The 15,418-nt window shown below is 42.1% G+C and overlaps 1 protein-coding gene across 3 annotated transcripts in view; it reads left to right on the forward strand.

The window, feature by feature from the left end:
• The window catches only part of atp8a1 (ATPase phospholipid transporting 8A1), a 142,772-nt gene that overhangs the window by 59,756 nt on the left and 67,598 nt on the right, over positions 1-15,418 (forward strand). For 2 of the 3 annotated variants that reach the window (XM_083651631.1, XM_083651632.1), the window contains exons 12-18: positions 1,691-1,818; positions 2,582-2,659; positions 2,846-2,934; positions 6,500-6,544; positions 10,156-10,228; positions 13,466-13,571; positions 14,683-14,765. In XM_083651631.1, the coding sequence (XP_083507757.1) occupies positions 1,691-1,818; positions 2,582-2,659; positions 2,846-2,934; positions 6,500-6,544; positions 10,156-10,228; positions 13,466-13,571; positions 14,683-14,765 (602 nt within the window). The remainder of the gene's footprint in view (positions 1-1,690; positions 1,819-2,581; positions 2,660-2,845; positions 2,935-6,499; positions 6,545-10,155; positions 10,229-13,465; positions 13,572-14,682; positions 14,766-15,418) is intronic. The other variant, XM_083651633.1, reaches the window with a different exon arrangement.

The raw sequence follows: 15,418 nt of genomic DNA on the forward strand, positions 1-15,418 counted from the left end.
GAATGTAATGGCACCTTTAGGCGCCATTTGTCAGACTTGACATTGGCAAGGTAAACGCAGACGACGACGGAGCAGTCGGCGCGGGGAAATGTTAGCCCACCACACATCACACATCATGGCCCATATGTCAGCGAGGGCTGCGATTATGCACGCCTGTTCAATAATTCATCTGACTTTGACCCACCCAGCGCAGAGTGCTGACACCGGCCCGCGCTGCCATTCTTCCAAGCGCATACATCTTTCAACTTACCTTTATGCAGATTGAGTGCAAAAATGAATTATGGCGGTTTGTTATGCATCCATGCCACCTGCTACACTTCACTCTGTTATATTCATGTCAACTAAATAGAAGGTAGCCTGCGTTTTTTTTTTTTTCTCTCTCCACGCCATTTAGTTTCTGCTGACTATTTTGCTTAGCAGAATGCTGATCTGTTACCGGATAGCACAGTGAAGCCTCTTTGTCCCACACTCGCTGAAAGTTTGCTGGAGGTTGTGGCTTCTCCGTTTACCACTACTCTTAGCGTAAAGTTGAGGAGACGCGGTGGTCTTACACAAGCAGTATGAAATGATTACACAAGAAAGAATTAGGAACTGAAATAACTCACGCTTCGGCTCCTGCGACTACTTCCTCAGGCTGTTGCTGTGTGAAGTGATTACTTTGTCAACATGCTTGTTAAAAAGAATTGTTACAAACACTAGCATGCATTTTTTCCTCAACAGCATTAAACTTAGGTAACATAAGAACAAAAATACCAAGTTTAGTTGTGCCTTGTGCATGTCCTGGTTTGCTATGATTTGATTGTTTTTTATGGCTCTTAATTTAGATCCAATTCAATTCCTTTTTACCATCTGATAGCAAAGCTATCACATAAGGATGAATCACAAGCCGACTAGTAGCAATGAGTGATGTAGTGACACTTCTAATATTTGGTAGCATAATCCGCCCACTCTTTTGCACGCCTTGTTGGTTGAGAATGTGCTATGGACTGAATCTCCCTCCTTTGTCTTGAGAGCATCCAACACGTTTGTCTTCCTCCCCACTTCTGAAAGTTTCCCCCTCCTATATGTGCTGTTGTTGTACCAGTAGCAGTAGCTTCCATTCTGCCATTTCCTTTGTGCCATTTAGTTTCTTTTGCAATCATTCTGTCACGGGGAAGGGCTGTCCCTCTCAACCGCAATGCTAAGATCAAGGCTTGGGTTGAGGAAGGTAACTCTTGCACCTCCTGCAAGCTGAGGAAAGGTAAACCACATCACTCCTGTTTTTGTGTCTGGTGTCAGTGGGGTCACATGTCATCATCATCACTGATTGGGGGTGGGTTAAGGTGGTGGGGGGGAACCAGCATCATCTGCATAGTGCTTTGTGAAATTCATTGCCTGCATCATGCTGGATGCCAAGGCTGCTGCTATGACACTAATGACATCTGAGATACTTCAGTCCCCGTCCGCTACTTTCAATCTTTGGGACGTTAAATTGGACTGCTAATCAGTGGCGTGGTGAGAGGATGAGGTTGGGCGGAAGAAATGGTTAATTCCAGCTAATGCAACGTTAGCCCAACACATTCTCTGCGTTGTGATAACGTTGATCATTAGCCGGGAGTAGCTTTGGGCATTTTCATTTAACCAGTGGATCTTTTCAGAACTAGTACCGGTACTCATGAGTCTCCTGTGTATTGAACTGGTCCCCTGACAGATGGCGGGGCGGCTAACTTTGGCCTCAACTTCCTCACCTTCATCATCCTGTTCAACAACCTCATCCCCATCAGTCTGCTGGTCACCCTCGAGGTTATCAAGTTCACCCAAGCCTTTTTCATCAACTGGGTGAGTTCAAGATACAATCAGTCATTTACCAATCTCCGAATTTCAGATAAATTCACAGTTGTCATTGACAGGTTTCACTTGAAAGTGGGGGAAAAAAAGGAAAGAAATACAAGATTGCTGATGTCAGCCATAAATCAAAATAAATGTGTATTTTACCTCAGTATTAACATACATCACAAATATAGACAAACCTACCAAACATGTTTTACTGTTGCATGCTGTGGGTTCAAGCAATGCAATGAGTCAAAACAAAACAAAACTCAATCCAATAAAGCATTATATACACCGTAAACGAAGCAAGCAGGGGTTGTCATTTGTACAGAGCAATGCATAGTCAAATCAGTACTTCTGAAACCTGAGTGACATGAATTATTGGAGTGAGTCAGAACATTATGTTCTTATTGTCACTAGCAACTAGGTCAACCCCACCAACTACCTCAGCTCAGAAATCTTCCGGTTCTCTGACTGAAGTTCTACTAAGTGCCTTTATTCATTAATGTTCATTAGGAACTTTGATCAGTATTTAGGGCAATTCTCAGTTGGTCTGTTTCCCACAGCCCCAGCTGGTTCAGCTCTTTAGGGAAAACCCAGCAAGGAGACCAAGGGCCTGACTGAAGTGAAGCATGAAACTTTATTTTCCAATCTAGTCCTTTGACTGTCACCATAGATGTGAATTTTACTTTGATATGAAGTTTTATTTTTTGCTAAAAGGTTTTGTCTCTGTAGATAAGTTAGATGTGAAGTTCTTTATGATTGCTTTCAGGACACCGATATGCTCTATGAGCCCACCAACACACCTGCCATGGCTCGCACCTCCAACCTGAATGAAGAATTAGGCCAGGTAATGAAATGACACTCTCTGCTTGGTTAACTCTCACATTATCTTGACTAGAAACTTGGACAAAGTGGAGGTCTTGACCTCCTCATTAAAACAAATGTTAGTCGGCACACACATATGGCATGCACAAGTGATCGACACAGACGATTGACTCATGCGGTCGGTCATGCCCCGCCCCTCCCCATACAGGTGAAATACATTTTCTCCGACAAGACGGGGACACTGACCTGCAACGTGATGCAGTTCAAGAAGTGCACCGTCGGCGGCGTGGCCTATGGGTGAGTCTGCTTTCCTCCTCCCTCCTTCCTTCCCCCCTTGATGCTCTACTCACCTTCATTAAATGCAGAGTGGGCATCATAGTACATCTGGCCCTTCTGTCTCCTCCCTTGCCTCCTCGTTAGCAGCTGCATCATTGCTCCTCTCAACATAGACTATAAATAAAAGGCGGACAGACATTTGCCAGCAAAGGCACTTTAGCCTCTCCTTCTCAGGCATTCAGCCATCATTTGTCTTGCTGGAGGTTTGTGTGAAGTGAAATCTGGCTATACATTTCAGTTTTTTCCTTGTAAGACACATCTTGTTTAAGGTCTCGTGTTGTGAGTAAGGATTATTCAGGTAACTCATTTAAAGCTCAGTTAGTGTTGCAAGACCTATTTGAATGTAACTACACAATTAGGTTCCATGAATGCATGAATATTGGCAACATAGCCTGTGGTGCAGGTAGCGTGTTTTAGTGCATTAATAATTGGCCTCAGTGCAGGCAAATAGTGGGAGAGAGTAGATAGAGTATCTTTACAGGACCAAAGCAAGCGCTTGCCTGAGAGTACATGATACATCTAATTAGGTTTCAATTAAAAGCAGCATGATTGATGAGGTGCAGGCTGAAGGACATGAGAGAGCATTTGATCTGGAGTTCTCTGTACCCAAGCTCTCATTATGCTGTGATTGCTCGTCCAGTGAGGACACTCACAACTTCTCACTGTGGATCCCCAAGTCAAGAGCATCAGATAATCAGAGCATAAAAGTGATAAATGTAAATGTTAATGATGTGATAATAACTTGCTGATATTTCTTTTTTCTAACCATCACTGCTATTGAAAGGTAGTGTCATTTGACACATCCCCCCCACCTATGGTCAATTGACACATTTGTTTAACCTACTAGGAATCTTGCACGCTATGCGTTGTGAGGGTTAGGGTTAGATTCAAACTCAAATCAACAGATTACTGATTATCTGATGTTTGTAATCCACCAGACTGCTCAACCCCAGTAACATCATCTGGGATGCTCAAACTCACTATGTTTAATTTTCTGTTAGTTTTTGATCACATTTCCTGACATATTTTCTTAAATTTGGAACAGTATTAGAATCATCTGAAACCAATGTCGATCATTGTTTCAAGATTATGATAAATGTTGATCATCTCACAATGTAAATGCCTTTTTCTCTCAAAACCTGTTTCTATGTCATCCAGGAAAAAATTCAGAAGTAGTTGTAATGTGTGTAAGGTATTAGTTACCAGATTTTTCAATTCATGACTACTGTATATCACATAATGACACTAAGACAAATTCCTCGTATGTAATCTTGCATATTGTGGCAGTAAAAATGATTCTGATTCTGATTTCGATTCAATTTAAGATTTTAGAAGCATCACATTGAGGGAGATAACACAGTGAATAAGAATGAATTAAAACTTTATTTTGAACATAAAAAGGAAAATAATAATGTTTAAAGCAAATAATCAATAGCCTAATCAATGGAAGAGTATTCTGACGATGTTTAATGTGTTGTGTTGTTTCATTGTTTTTGTGTGAATACCTGGACAATGAATTAATCATATACTTTACTTATATAAATATATACATCCATACTACAAACTGTATAAAACTTTTATAACAGAGTACTGGCAGATAAATTACACAACAAGATTGGGTCTGATTACACATCCATAATGTTACATGTAATATGAGTTTGAAGAATGGTACTTGCTTTCTATTCCTACAATCAACTTAGTCTTCTTTTCCATTTAATGCAAATTATGGTTTCATTATTCTTTACATTTCCAATCACATGTATCTATTTTGGTCATGAACATACTTAAATACTCTCTTAAATATGCTCCTACTTTGAAGTTTTATTCCTACCACTTGCTGTGCTGCTGTAATTAATAATGTCATGATCCCCAAGCGTGTAGACAGTAATTAATTCCACTGGATGGGAGTCCAAATCTCAAAAAGAGATACTTTATAGGTTAGAAAGGCTCCAAGAATCCTCCAGGCTGTTAGATGATGTCACGGATGATGATGGTGATGATGATGGTGATGTCACCAAGGATGATGTCATCAATGATGTCTGTCAAGTGTCTGCGCGTGGATCCACTGGTCTTCCGCCTAACACAGAAATGAGTTGGCTCAACTGGTGCGAAAACATATTTATTAGATGTACTTGATTGGCTTAACTGTCAAAAATATGTTGAGTTTAAAATAAAGTGTTATTTTTGCTGGGCTTTTGTTATTGTATAGGGCATTGCATAGTGGTGGATATAAAAACTACACTCCATGCAGTTTGTTAGACATGTCTAATATCGGTCTGTCTAATATTGTATTAGTCCATATCCTGGCCAGTCTGTTGCTGTTTGTAGCGTTACTTGAGTTCACTCAAGGTACATAACCCTGAGGCCCACAATGATGTTGAGCCAGCTCGACTCGTATTATTACAATTAACAAAACCCGGGACTGCAGTTAGTCTGCCAGACTGGAGATGTGGACATAATTTGGTGACGCATTGACCAAAATGTACAATTTTCAACAAGTTGGGACTTAGCAGTCATGAAAATATACATATACCGGTAGTACACACTCTACCGTCTGTCTCTCTTTGCCTCTTTTATATACTGTATGCACACCCACACTCAAAATCCAGGGCTAATTGGTGAGACCCGTTCCCCCTATGTCTGACTAGAGGGAAGACCTCTCACTTGGATAATATTGAATGGTTCCAAGACATTGATTGATATTTTCCTCATCACTTGCTTTAGCTTTCTCATTTCTTCCCCTAAAATGGATGTGCCACACTTTGTGAACGCAATACTGTATCTGTAAATGTATTATATTTGATTATTTTCCACAATAGAATTAATGTGAATGTTTTATACGTGAAGAATGGCCCCACGTCTTATGTGGACATAATGCATTGACTGTTGAGACTTCTGGAGGTGTTGTTCGCACAATGTGACATTTTTCAGCGGAGATGATTTACACTTGATAATCCCAGTGACTAACCCCTGTGGCAGGCCCTTTCATCATTTAGTTTCTAAAAATGCACTATTCACTAAAATAGCCACTAGTACTTATTTATTGCTCACTAGTCACTATTCTGCCAGTTACTAGTCACTATTGTAAGCCCTCCGTTCTCTGTCATTCCTCATTGTCTCTTGTCAGCCTGTTTTTTCAGTCATCGTCAATGTGTCAGCCCCATAATGAATACATTGTCTCAATCTGTTTTTGACAGATACAAAATCTCTGTCTAGCTGCCACCCCAGTGATAACAGGGCCTGCTATAGTCACAGCTGTGAACACTCTCCCTTATAACCCCTATGCCTCCTCTAACGTCCAAGCCAGCTTTTTGCATAGTTGCTCATCCTAGTTTAACAGCACCATCATATCCTGTGTATATTGGCTCTTGTGGCGACAGTCCTTCCTGGTATCTGCCCTATCCCAATCAAACTCCTAAACAAACCCATCTTTAATCAAATCCTGATGCCTGCACTTTCACTGAACATGCTAACGCTAGATTTTCTCAACAAGATGATTTATCTCACCCCATCTTCGCACCAACAGCCACGTCCCTGAGGCTGAGGAGGGTAGTTGTGCAGAGGATGACTGGTAAGATGACTGGGTGTGAAGTGAAGTTGCTCTGGCTTCTGTGATGTTTTGGTGCTGCCTTGCATTGTGGGAATCGTGACTTTTTACAGAATACGTCAGTGTCTCATGTGTGGCTTTTCTTCTTCTTTGTGTGTTTAGTACACTTGGGACATGTTGTATGTGACTTGTGGCACTTGATATATTATTGTGTGCATCTGTTGATGTGGAGCAACAAAGGATCTGCATTGATCTGTCTAATTATAGGCTAATATGGTACCAGAGTTATTTTTGGATTATGAGGGGGGACATATTGCAGCTTCATGACAAGGTGCACTCATAAATTCAGCACTTTTGATAGATCACTCTTGCTACTGAAATAAACTGTCCATAACTTAAGTTGTCTTGATGCTGAAGTTGTCAAGGAGATGTTGGCACATCATTCCCTTAGTAGCATCAAACTAGCTTTGGAGAAGGTGGCTACACACATACACACGCAGGCAGCCAGGCACACACACTCACATGCACGCACGCACGCACACGCGAGCACACACACATACACACGCAGGCAGCCCGGCACATGCACGCACGCACGCACACGCGAGCACACACACATACACACGCAGGTAGCCAGGCACACACTCACATACATGCACGCACGCACGCACACGCTCCTACCCCTGAGATCCATCTGCCCACAGTGTTGAGAATGAGATCCGCAGACGCAGCATGGGTGTGTCTCATCCATTTTGCATGGGGGATCAGGCTTGTTTGTCAATGCCTATTATGCCGAAATGTAGAATTATTGCTGCTGTAGAAGAAAGGTGAGACTTGGGGGTGGCAGTTGCCAACTTCTGTGAAAGCATGTCTCTTTTTACTGCTTCTCTCTCTCTCTCTCGCTCGCTCTCTCTGAAACAACTGAGTTACTGTTAGTGTAATATGAGGTACTATAATAGCATAGAACAAACAGCCTTATAGATACAGGCACAAGTGAAGAGACTATTAGTGAAAGTGTTTTTCCAGATGGTAAGTGTGAGTAAAATATAAACCCATCACCAGAACAGGGCAGGCTTGCTCTTTCACGGTTTTAAAATATCTTGTTTCTTTCTTAACCATTATCACTTACCTCATCACTGGGTTTTCTTCAGTGCTAAACCTTTTTCAATGCTATGGTATTCTTTCAAGAGGTATATAAATCCACTATGGACTTTGTCTCAAACCCAGAACGTTGCAGTTACATGGTCTGCACCTTACACCTCTGAGCCACTGGGACAGGCTTGGCTCTCACTTGCAGATAATGAAAACAGTGTTTAATTTGGACCCTGAGTTGACTCTAGTTTGTCCTGCACCTGCAACACTGAGTGGATGTGCATGCTCTACTTTTGTCTACATTTGTTGTTACAACCTTGTTGATATGCCATCATATTTTCCCATTTTGCACAAAGAAAGGTTATTTTTGCACAGATTATAAGGAAATGTACAGTGTAGACTTCATGAAGACCACACCCCCAACAACAAAGCTTCACTTTTTTTTCCTATCACCATAACTGGCTGGTGTAGCAAGTCCGCGACTATCGACTGTGAACAACCAGCGCCCTTGTTCCCATAGTGACAGGACCTCTGTGTGCCGGCAGATAATCAATAACTGAGCGTCCTCCACACCCAGCCCTGTGCCCCAGAAATCTCATCAAGACGATGGACTGCTGCAGCAGACAAAGACTTAGTGCTTGCAAAAAGCCTCCTTTCCTGTACAGGTGTTAGAGATGGTGAAACATACGTCGATAAGAATTATCTCAAAAGCATGTGCAGTCTTCGTTGCACAATTCAAATGCATTTTTTTAACTTGTGAATTTATAAGGCTACAGAGAGATTTGCCATGATAGATGTAGAGACAGTGCATGAGCATACAAGCCATATCGATGTCACCAAATCAGAGTCCGACGTCAACAATGAGAAAGACACATGTATTAAATATGATACAATAACCTAAAGCCATTTAGTTAAAGCAGCCACTCCTTAGTAAGTGATGGTGTCCCTGTGCATGGGGCGTAGAGAAATTGCTTCCCGCTTTCTCCCTGACATATTTTAATACAGGCCTGTGATTGTGATAGATTTCACTTACCTCCAGTGCATCTAGGTGTAACACACTGTCTCCTCCAGGCCTGCTATATAATTGCATTGCTGTCTCATTCCTACCTTTCTTACCCCCAAAACTGCATTTCTTTGCTGTGCACTGGATGGGAATATTGCTGGCTGGCTTTTAGCGGTCGAAACAGAGCATCCCGTGGGGATAAGGAAGACTTATGGTTGCTAATGGCAACCTCAGTAACATTTCTATTAAGTCTCAGTTCCACGGACAGAGCTGCCGTCTACCTGATCTATACCACTCTATTTATCACAATCATCAATCGATCTGTGCTGGAGGGCCAGCAGGCGGCTGGTGTCTATATAAAATCAGTGCTCTAAGACACTGTTGGGTCAAAATATCCTTTCCTTTTGCAGTGAGAAGTTGTGCATCTTGTTTTCCCAATTCAGCATGACTTCCTGCTTGCACTTTGATGATGAGAGATTGTCTGACTTGACTAACATGTTCTTGTTGTGTGGTTTGTTTCTGGTGAAGATGTATTGCATTATTTTGGGCTTAGTCTCTTAACAGAAAGCATCTCTTGTGCATTTATGCAAAACTAATTTTATTTCCAGTGATTATCATACCAAATGATGGGCATTTAGGCTTTCAGTGCTATATGAACAGTATTACTTTCTCTTTTTATCTGCCAGAAATGTAATCTGTTTGTCATTTCCCTGTAAACTGTTCCTCTTAATTTCTGAAACCAGAGGGACCACCATGTAAGGAGTTTTGGAGATGACTGAAATTAATATACATAATGAGGAAAATGAATGCATGCACGCACGAGTGTGGGTTTATCGTAAAATGTTGTGTTCTGAAATAAAATGTCCCCCCTTTAGGCCTGTTTTCCCAAAGGATCAACCAGGGAACACACTTATGGAAATCATTCCCAATTAATGTCTATGTCTTTGCCATACAGCGTGGTTGTATTAATACCAGTTGGTGCTGTTTTCAGCACACAGTAGTTATGTGTGTATAATATATTGTGGCATGAAAGAAGAAATTCTGAGTAGCATTGGTTGAACAGAGCAGCACATTTAAACAGCCTCCATGGCTGCACAATTTTAGGTAACTCGTCATTTTCAACCTTCAAACTGAGAAATCACAAGATTGTCCATGCAGGCTCCAAGATGTTCTACTTTTGCTGTTATTAAATTAGCAATCTGGGAATACATCGGTTGGAAAAACAATTGTCAACCTCTGGGGGCAAGCTCTTTTCAATACCTGAATAAACGAAATTCAACTCGCCCCGCCGCGCCCCCTTTATGCTAATTAGACCGATCACTATTATCCGGACTTTCTTCGACCATGCCGACAGATTTTCATAGAATTGACCATTGTTTCTTTGAAAATGAAGGATCTCCAAGTTTCTTGTTGACTCTTTGCCACCTTGGTCTGCTGTCACTGTAACATGCCTTCTAGTCTAGTACACTACAGGAAGTGTAATGGTGTCACAAAGCATTCCATTGTGTCGTGTGGTTCTGACTCCTCTGTCTCTCATTGCCAGCCACAGCACAGAGTCATCGGAGGAGGCTGGATTTATTGACCCCAGCTTACTGGAAAACCTCCAAAGTAATCACGTAAGTACCTCCAGTGTTCCCCGCCACCCACCAGCAGGGCCGGCTGCTGTTTAGGGCAAAGTTAAGAGGGATCTAGAATTTAATTGTCCTTTAATAATGTCCTTTTGCCATTTTAAACGGGTCTTATTGATGTGATATACTGTGCTCGTTTTGCTTGTATGCTAGTCTTTTGAATGGTGACAACTTGCATTTATATTGAAAGGGCTATACGACATTTTCATTCAAGATGTAAAAAATAGTGACAAGATTCCACCCTGTGATGCTTTCTCGTGTGCATTTTTTGTTATACTGTATACACTAGACATAGTAGACTTTGCTAGGCCAAGAAGTGTTTTGACAGCCAAATTGACCTCTGATTCCCTGCAATATCAATTTGATTGTAAAATCATGCCAAGGGAGTGACTACTGTTTCCTCACAGGCCAGAAAACACAGACCAATTAGCTCACTCTGACAGGATGAAGGCCTGCCCCATCCTCGTTAAAGTCATTACCAACCATTTGGAATCCTAGAATTCCAATTTGTTTATCCAGTGTGGGGAGTTGTACAGTTGTGCGTAAATAGTCTTCATGCAGAGCACACAACTGCGTGTCAGTGATTACCTCAGTGTGAGGAAATCGATTAATAAAGCATTCTGCCTCAGAATGGGGACTGACACATGCATTCGGGGACTGTCACAGGAGCTGAGGGGGCGGGCAGCTGCCACCTGCAGTGATGAAATGGGTGAACGCTGTGATTGATTGGCTGGTTGAGTCACACGGCTGCCAGACAGCGTGGGGGAGACAGCATGTCACATCTAATTACATATACAGTGGCATCGCCCGAGGAAGGGTAGTAATCCCACTGTGATGTTTGCTGTGTGATGACAGCACAAACTCTCCACACATTCATGAGTTTGTCTAGGATCTGCGTTAGCTTTCTATTGATAGCCCTGGCCTGCACCCACTGCTAATTAATTACAATGTGTACAACACACCATTATTTACAAACCACAATCTCGCTGTCACTTTATTATGATGATTATTCTAATGGGGTATAGTTTGTATTATTGTTTTGTTGGTGGTTGTATTCTGGCACTTGTGTAAGTCATACGTGTTCCTTGTAATTTTTTTCTTGAACATACCGTAAGTCCCTTAATACAGTGGCAGCCACCTTGAATTGCCGCTCCCAGTTCAGATGTGCGTTTACTACGGGGGTTGAATCCCTGATCCTGTCTGCCTGGCCTGGGCTAGCAGCTAAATGCTAACTATGCTGAATGGGGAGAATGGGAGGATTTCCCCCATGCTGACCCATTGACCACACGTCTATGACGAGACACCGCCTGAATGTATAGTCATCAACAGTTTTGCAGTGCTGTGGGCTGTTTATAGGAGTGATGATGATACAGCGGTGAGGGGGATGGCGGGCTACAGTAGTGGACAGGGGAATTAACATTGCTGACAAAAAGAAACATCCCCTCTGGTGCTTTCTTTTCATCTTCTCTTAAGTCACTGGACATGTGCTCCGCCCGCAAAGCTTGTGCAGTCTTGGTGTTTGGTTGCTTGCTCACCCGGGTTCTCTGTATGGCTTTCTGTGACCCCTTCAACTTTTTTCCACACTGGCCATGTCCGAAGCAATGAGCATCTGTCACTGCTGCCGTGACACAGATGACCGGGAGTCCGCGGGGGCGAGAGCCGGCATCGGCGTATTAGCTGTCACATGTAATTGTGCCATAGAAACTCACCGGTAGCGAGCACACTCAAAATGGATTAAAAACTTTTTGCCTGACACAGCACAACGCTGAGGAAGGCCTTTGGCTGAAACCTTCGTTGCTGCTGCCCAGTTTGAGGAACTATTAAAACCTGTGAAAGGACATTTGGAGTGCTGGCTTTTTTTCTCTCTTTACATGTAATTGTGCCGTCAGACCCAACTGTGGCCATAGCAACGCGCTCTGCACTCTCTGCCTAGGTGACCATCACCCTGGCTGTCACACACGCAAACACATAGTATGCACTTGGGTCACACATATCCACACCTGCACACACGCACCCTCTCTCTTTGTGGCTTTGTTACACACACACACACACACACACGTACGTGTGCACGCGGCCTTCAGAGTCTACCTGTCAGCCCAGACCAGATTAGCATTCTGGTAAGAAGCAGAGGGTCCCCACAGCCACCTGGCCTGTAATGGCCTCAGTGTACTTTCATTTGCAAAAAGACCCTTTGATTTGCCCCGCCTCCTTTGTTCCCAGACAGGAAATGCTTGTGACAGACCTGTTTACATGGCTGGTTACATGGACTGTTTCCTGTTTATTGTAAATAAGCTTTGTCCAATAATCAATTCTAGTTGGTTGTAGTAAATTAGCATTTGTTTCACAAAATATGTGACTCGGAGAAGAATGGCAATTGAAACATTCTGGTGTCTCAGTTGTTTTTCCTCGTCTGTCTCTCTGTAGTATACTGTAGTGCTGAAATTAAATGTTGATTTGGGCTGCATAGTTTGCGACTGTTTTCAAATCTGGCTGCTATTTGTCGAGATGGCTAATCAGTGGAGATGCATACCAGACCATACTACACACTACAGTAGTCCGGCCCCACCAGGTTGCACAGAGCTAATGAAGACAAGGCACATGGTCTATTCAGAAAGCAGACAATTGGCTTTAAATAAGAGATTCCAACCAATAGTGGTTATAATCATTCGATAGGGTCAATGCTGCAGTTGTTCTCATTCAAACTAATATAACTATCAGGGCGACCCAATAGGATTAGGTTCACTGTCACTGATAAGGCAATATTGACTAGTTCTAAATAATTACCGTACAGTAGATATAGCATTTCCAAATAATTCATGTTTGCTTTGTAACCTGCTCGGGAGATGGTTTGAAAATCAATCTAGTGTACTTTTTGTGATGGACATCATATCTGATGTGCCACTGTCTGAACTGTCCTGATGTGGCAAGCCTCACCCATCTGCTCCCCAAAATAGGTTAAAACAACTGCTAAAAATTACTTGGATGTATTTTGTGACTCAGGTCTCCTTAGATGTCTTATGAACAGGAGCAATTTATTATGCATGACGGTACACTCAACACATATTGAAAGTGGTGTTGTGTGTGTCTATGGATAATTTTGCTTTAATGACTGTAACACTCTGTTTTTAAGGTGATTCTAGTTACTTCTGCTTTTTTCCTTTGAGGTGTTTCATTAAAGAACATCAAAAGTCAAAGTCTCCCCACCCCTTCCCTCCCCCCCTGTAGCCCACAGCTGCTGTCATCCTGGAGTTCATGACCATGATGGCCATCTGTCACACTGCAGTCCCTGAACACACCGATGGCAAAATCACCTACCAGGCCGCTTCTCCAGGTACGCCGCACCCTCCTCAAGCACAACAAAACCTTAATAGCACTAACACCATCCTACTGTGTGGCATTCTTATCTTAGCCCAGAGTTTGCCAGAAATATATGTTAATCCTTAGTAAATAGACAGTTAATCTAAAGGGAAATTAAGGAAAAGAGCCTTATGAAAATATCTCAAAGAGACCATTTACGTACACCTGGCACTAACATGTGATTTCTGTGATCAGATTGCAATCAGATAGTGCTTGACCACATTATCCTGATTACATTTACACCTGGTATTAATATGTCTCCAGTGTCCACATTGCTATCCGATTGCGATTGGATCAGGCAAGCTCCATAGTGTAGAGCAGCAGAAACACAGTGGTGCACTTGTGTTCACTGTGGTCACAATGCGTCCCTGACCCCCTCCGGAGGTGGTTTGGCTGATTACTTATCAGAATACAGGTCTGTGTTACTCCAGAATGTAACCAATAATTTTGTATCTTCTTCTTTCCTTTTTTTAGTGCTGTATTGCAGTTACAGATTTGACTTTTACATTAAAAATACTAATCTCAAGCGCCATTTTTACAGCTTTTGTCACAGAGATATGAGCACAAGAAATTTCACCACTGTATCTTTTAATAATAATTTAATAATTTTTAATAATTATCAAAACCCTTTTGATTACTTGAAACTGCATTATTTTAATAACTAAACAATGCAACTACTACTGCTTTCTTTTGGCATTTTCCGTTGATATGAGAGATAAGATGAGCCTTTTTTTTTGCCTGACTACTTAGAACAAAAGTACAGTTTTTCTGGAGCTTTGGGGTTTGAAGTAGCAGGGCGGGCAGCGGCTGCAAAGAGCAGCTAGCTAAGTGAACTGTAAACAACATGCAGAAAGCTGTTTCTCTCCCTGCAGCGTCCGCATGAAAGCTGCAGGAAAACATACTTGTTGCACAGCCTCCATTTCCTGCCCTCACCGTGAAAACTGTCTAGATGAATTAGTTTAATGTACCAAATATAAATGTGGTTCTTATAGTCGATGTCAAACTCATGTTCATGTTGTCTTGACAGTGTTGCATGATTGTGTGTGCTCATCTGTAACAATGCGGGTGCTGTCTTTGCTTCCCAGATGAAGGAGCTCTGGTGAGAGCAGCACAGACCCTGGGCTTTGTGTTTACCGGTCGAACCCCAGACAGTGTGATCGTGGAAACGGTAAGATGAACCAAGACAAGAGTCTAATAATGAAAGGCACACAGGCTATAGAATTGATGAATGGATCCACTTTATCTTTAATATTGGCAAAATGATGATGTCTTTAAGAGAGACCGACCCTTTACCAAAAGGTTGCAAGACTAATCTTGAGGAAGACACTGCAGACTCTGCTGGCTCAATGTTGGTCACTCTGGATAAGAACAACATTTAATTGCCTGAAAAGTAATGAAATGTAATATATTTATGAAAGGCGTGATGAACAAAACAAATCATGAATTGTGCATTTCACCAGCTCATGAAACTGCACACAGCCTCACTCTGTATAACTGTGGCCTTGGAAGACTACTGTGATTGTTTACTGAAGAGTGATACAATACTGCTTACATTGTACCATGCTGAACAAAACACCATTACTTTTTACCCTAGATTGGAAGAATGGAAGCCTTTCTTTTCATAAGAATTAGTTTATGACCACGACACGTATCCCAATTATTTATTCCACCAAGTTCTGTCTCTGCAACCTGCAAAACTTTAACTTTACTAACTCTCCATTTTGCCGTGTTGCTCAGATGTTCCAGTGAAATCAGCAACAGACAATAAGATAAAGCTAATAACACAATGCCAGGGAGGATTCTGGCCTTTGTAGTCTAGTC

The sequence above is a fragment of the Poromitra crassiceps genome (assembly GCF_964638095.1).
Source record: "Poromitra crassiceps genome assembly, chromosome: 15".
Lineage (NCBI taxonomy): Eukaryota > Metazoa > Chordata > Actinopteri > Beryciformes > Melamphaidae > Poromitra > Poromitra crassiceps.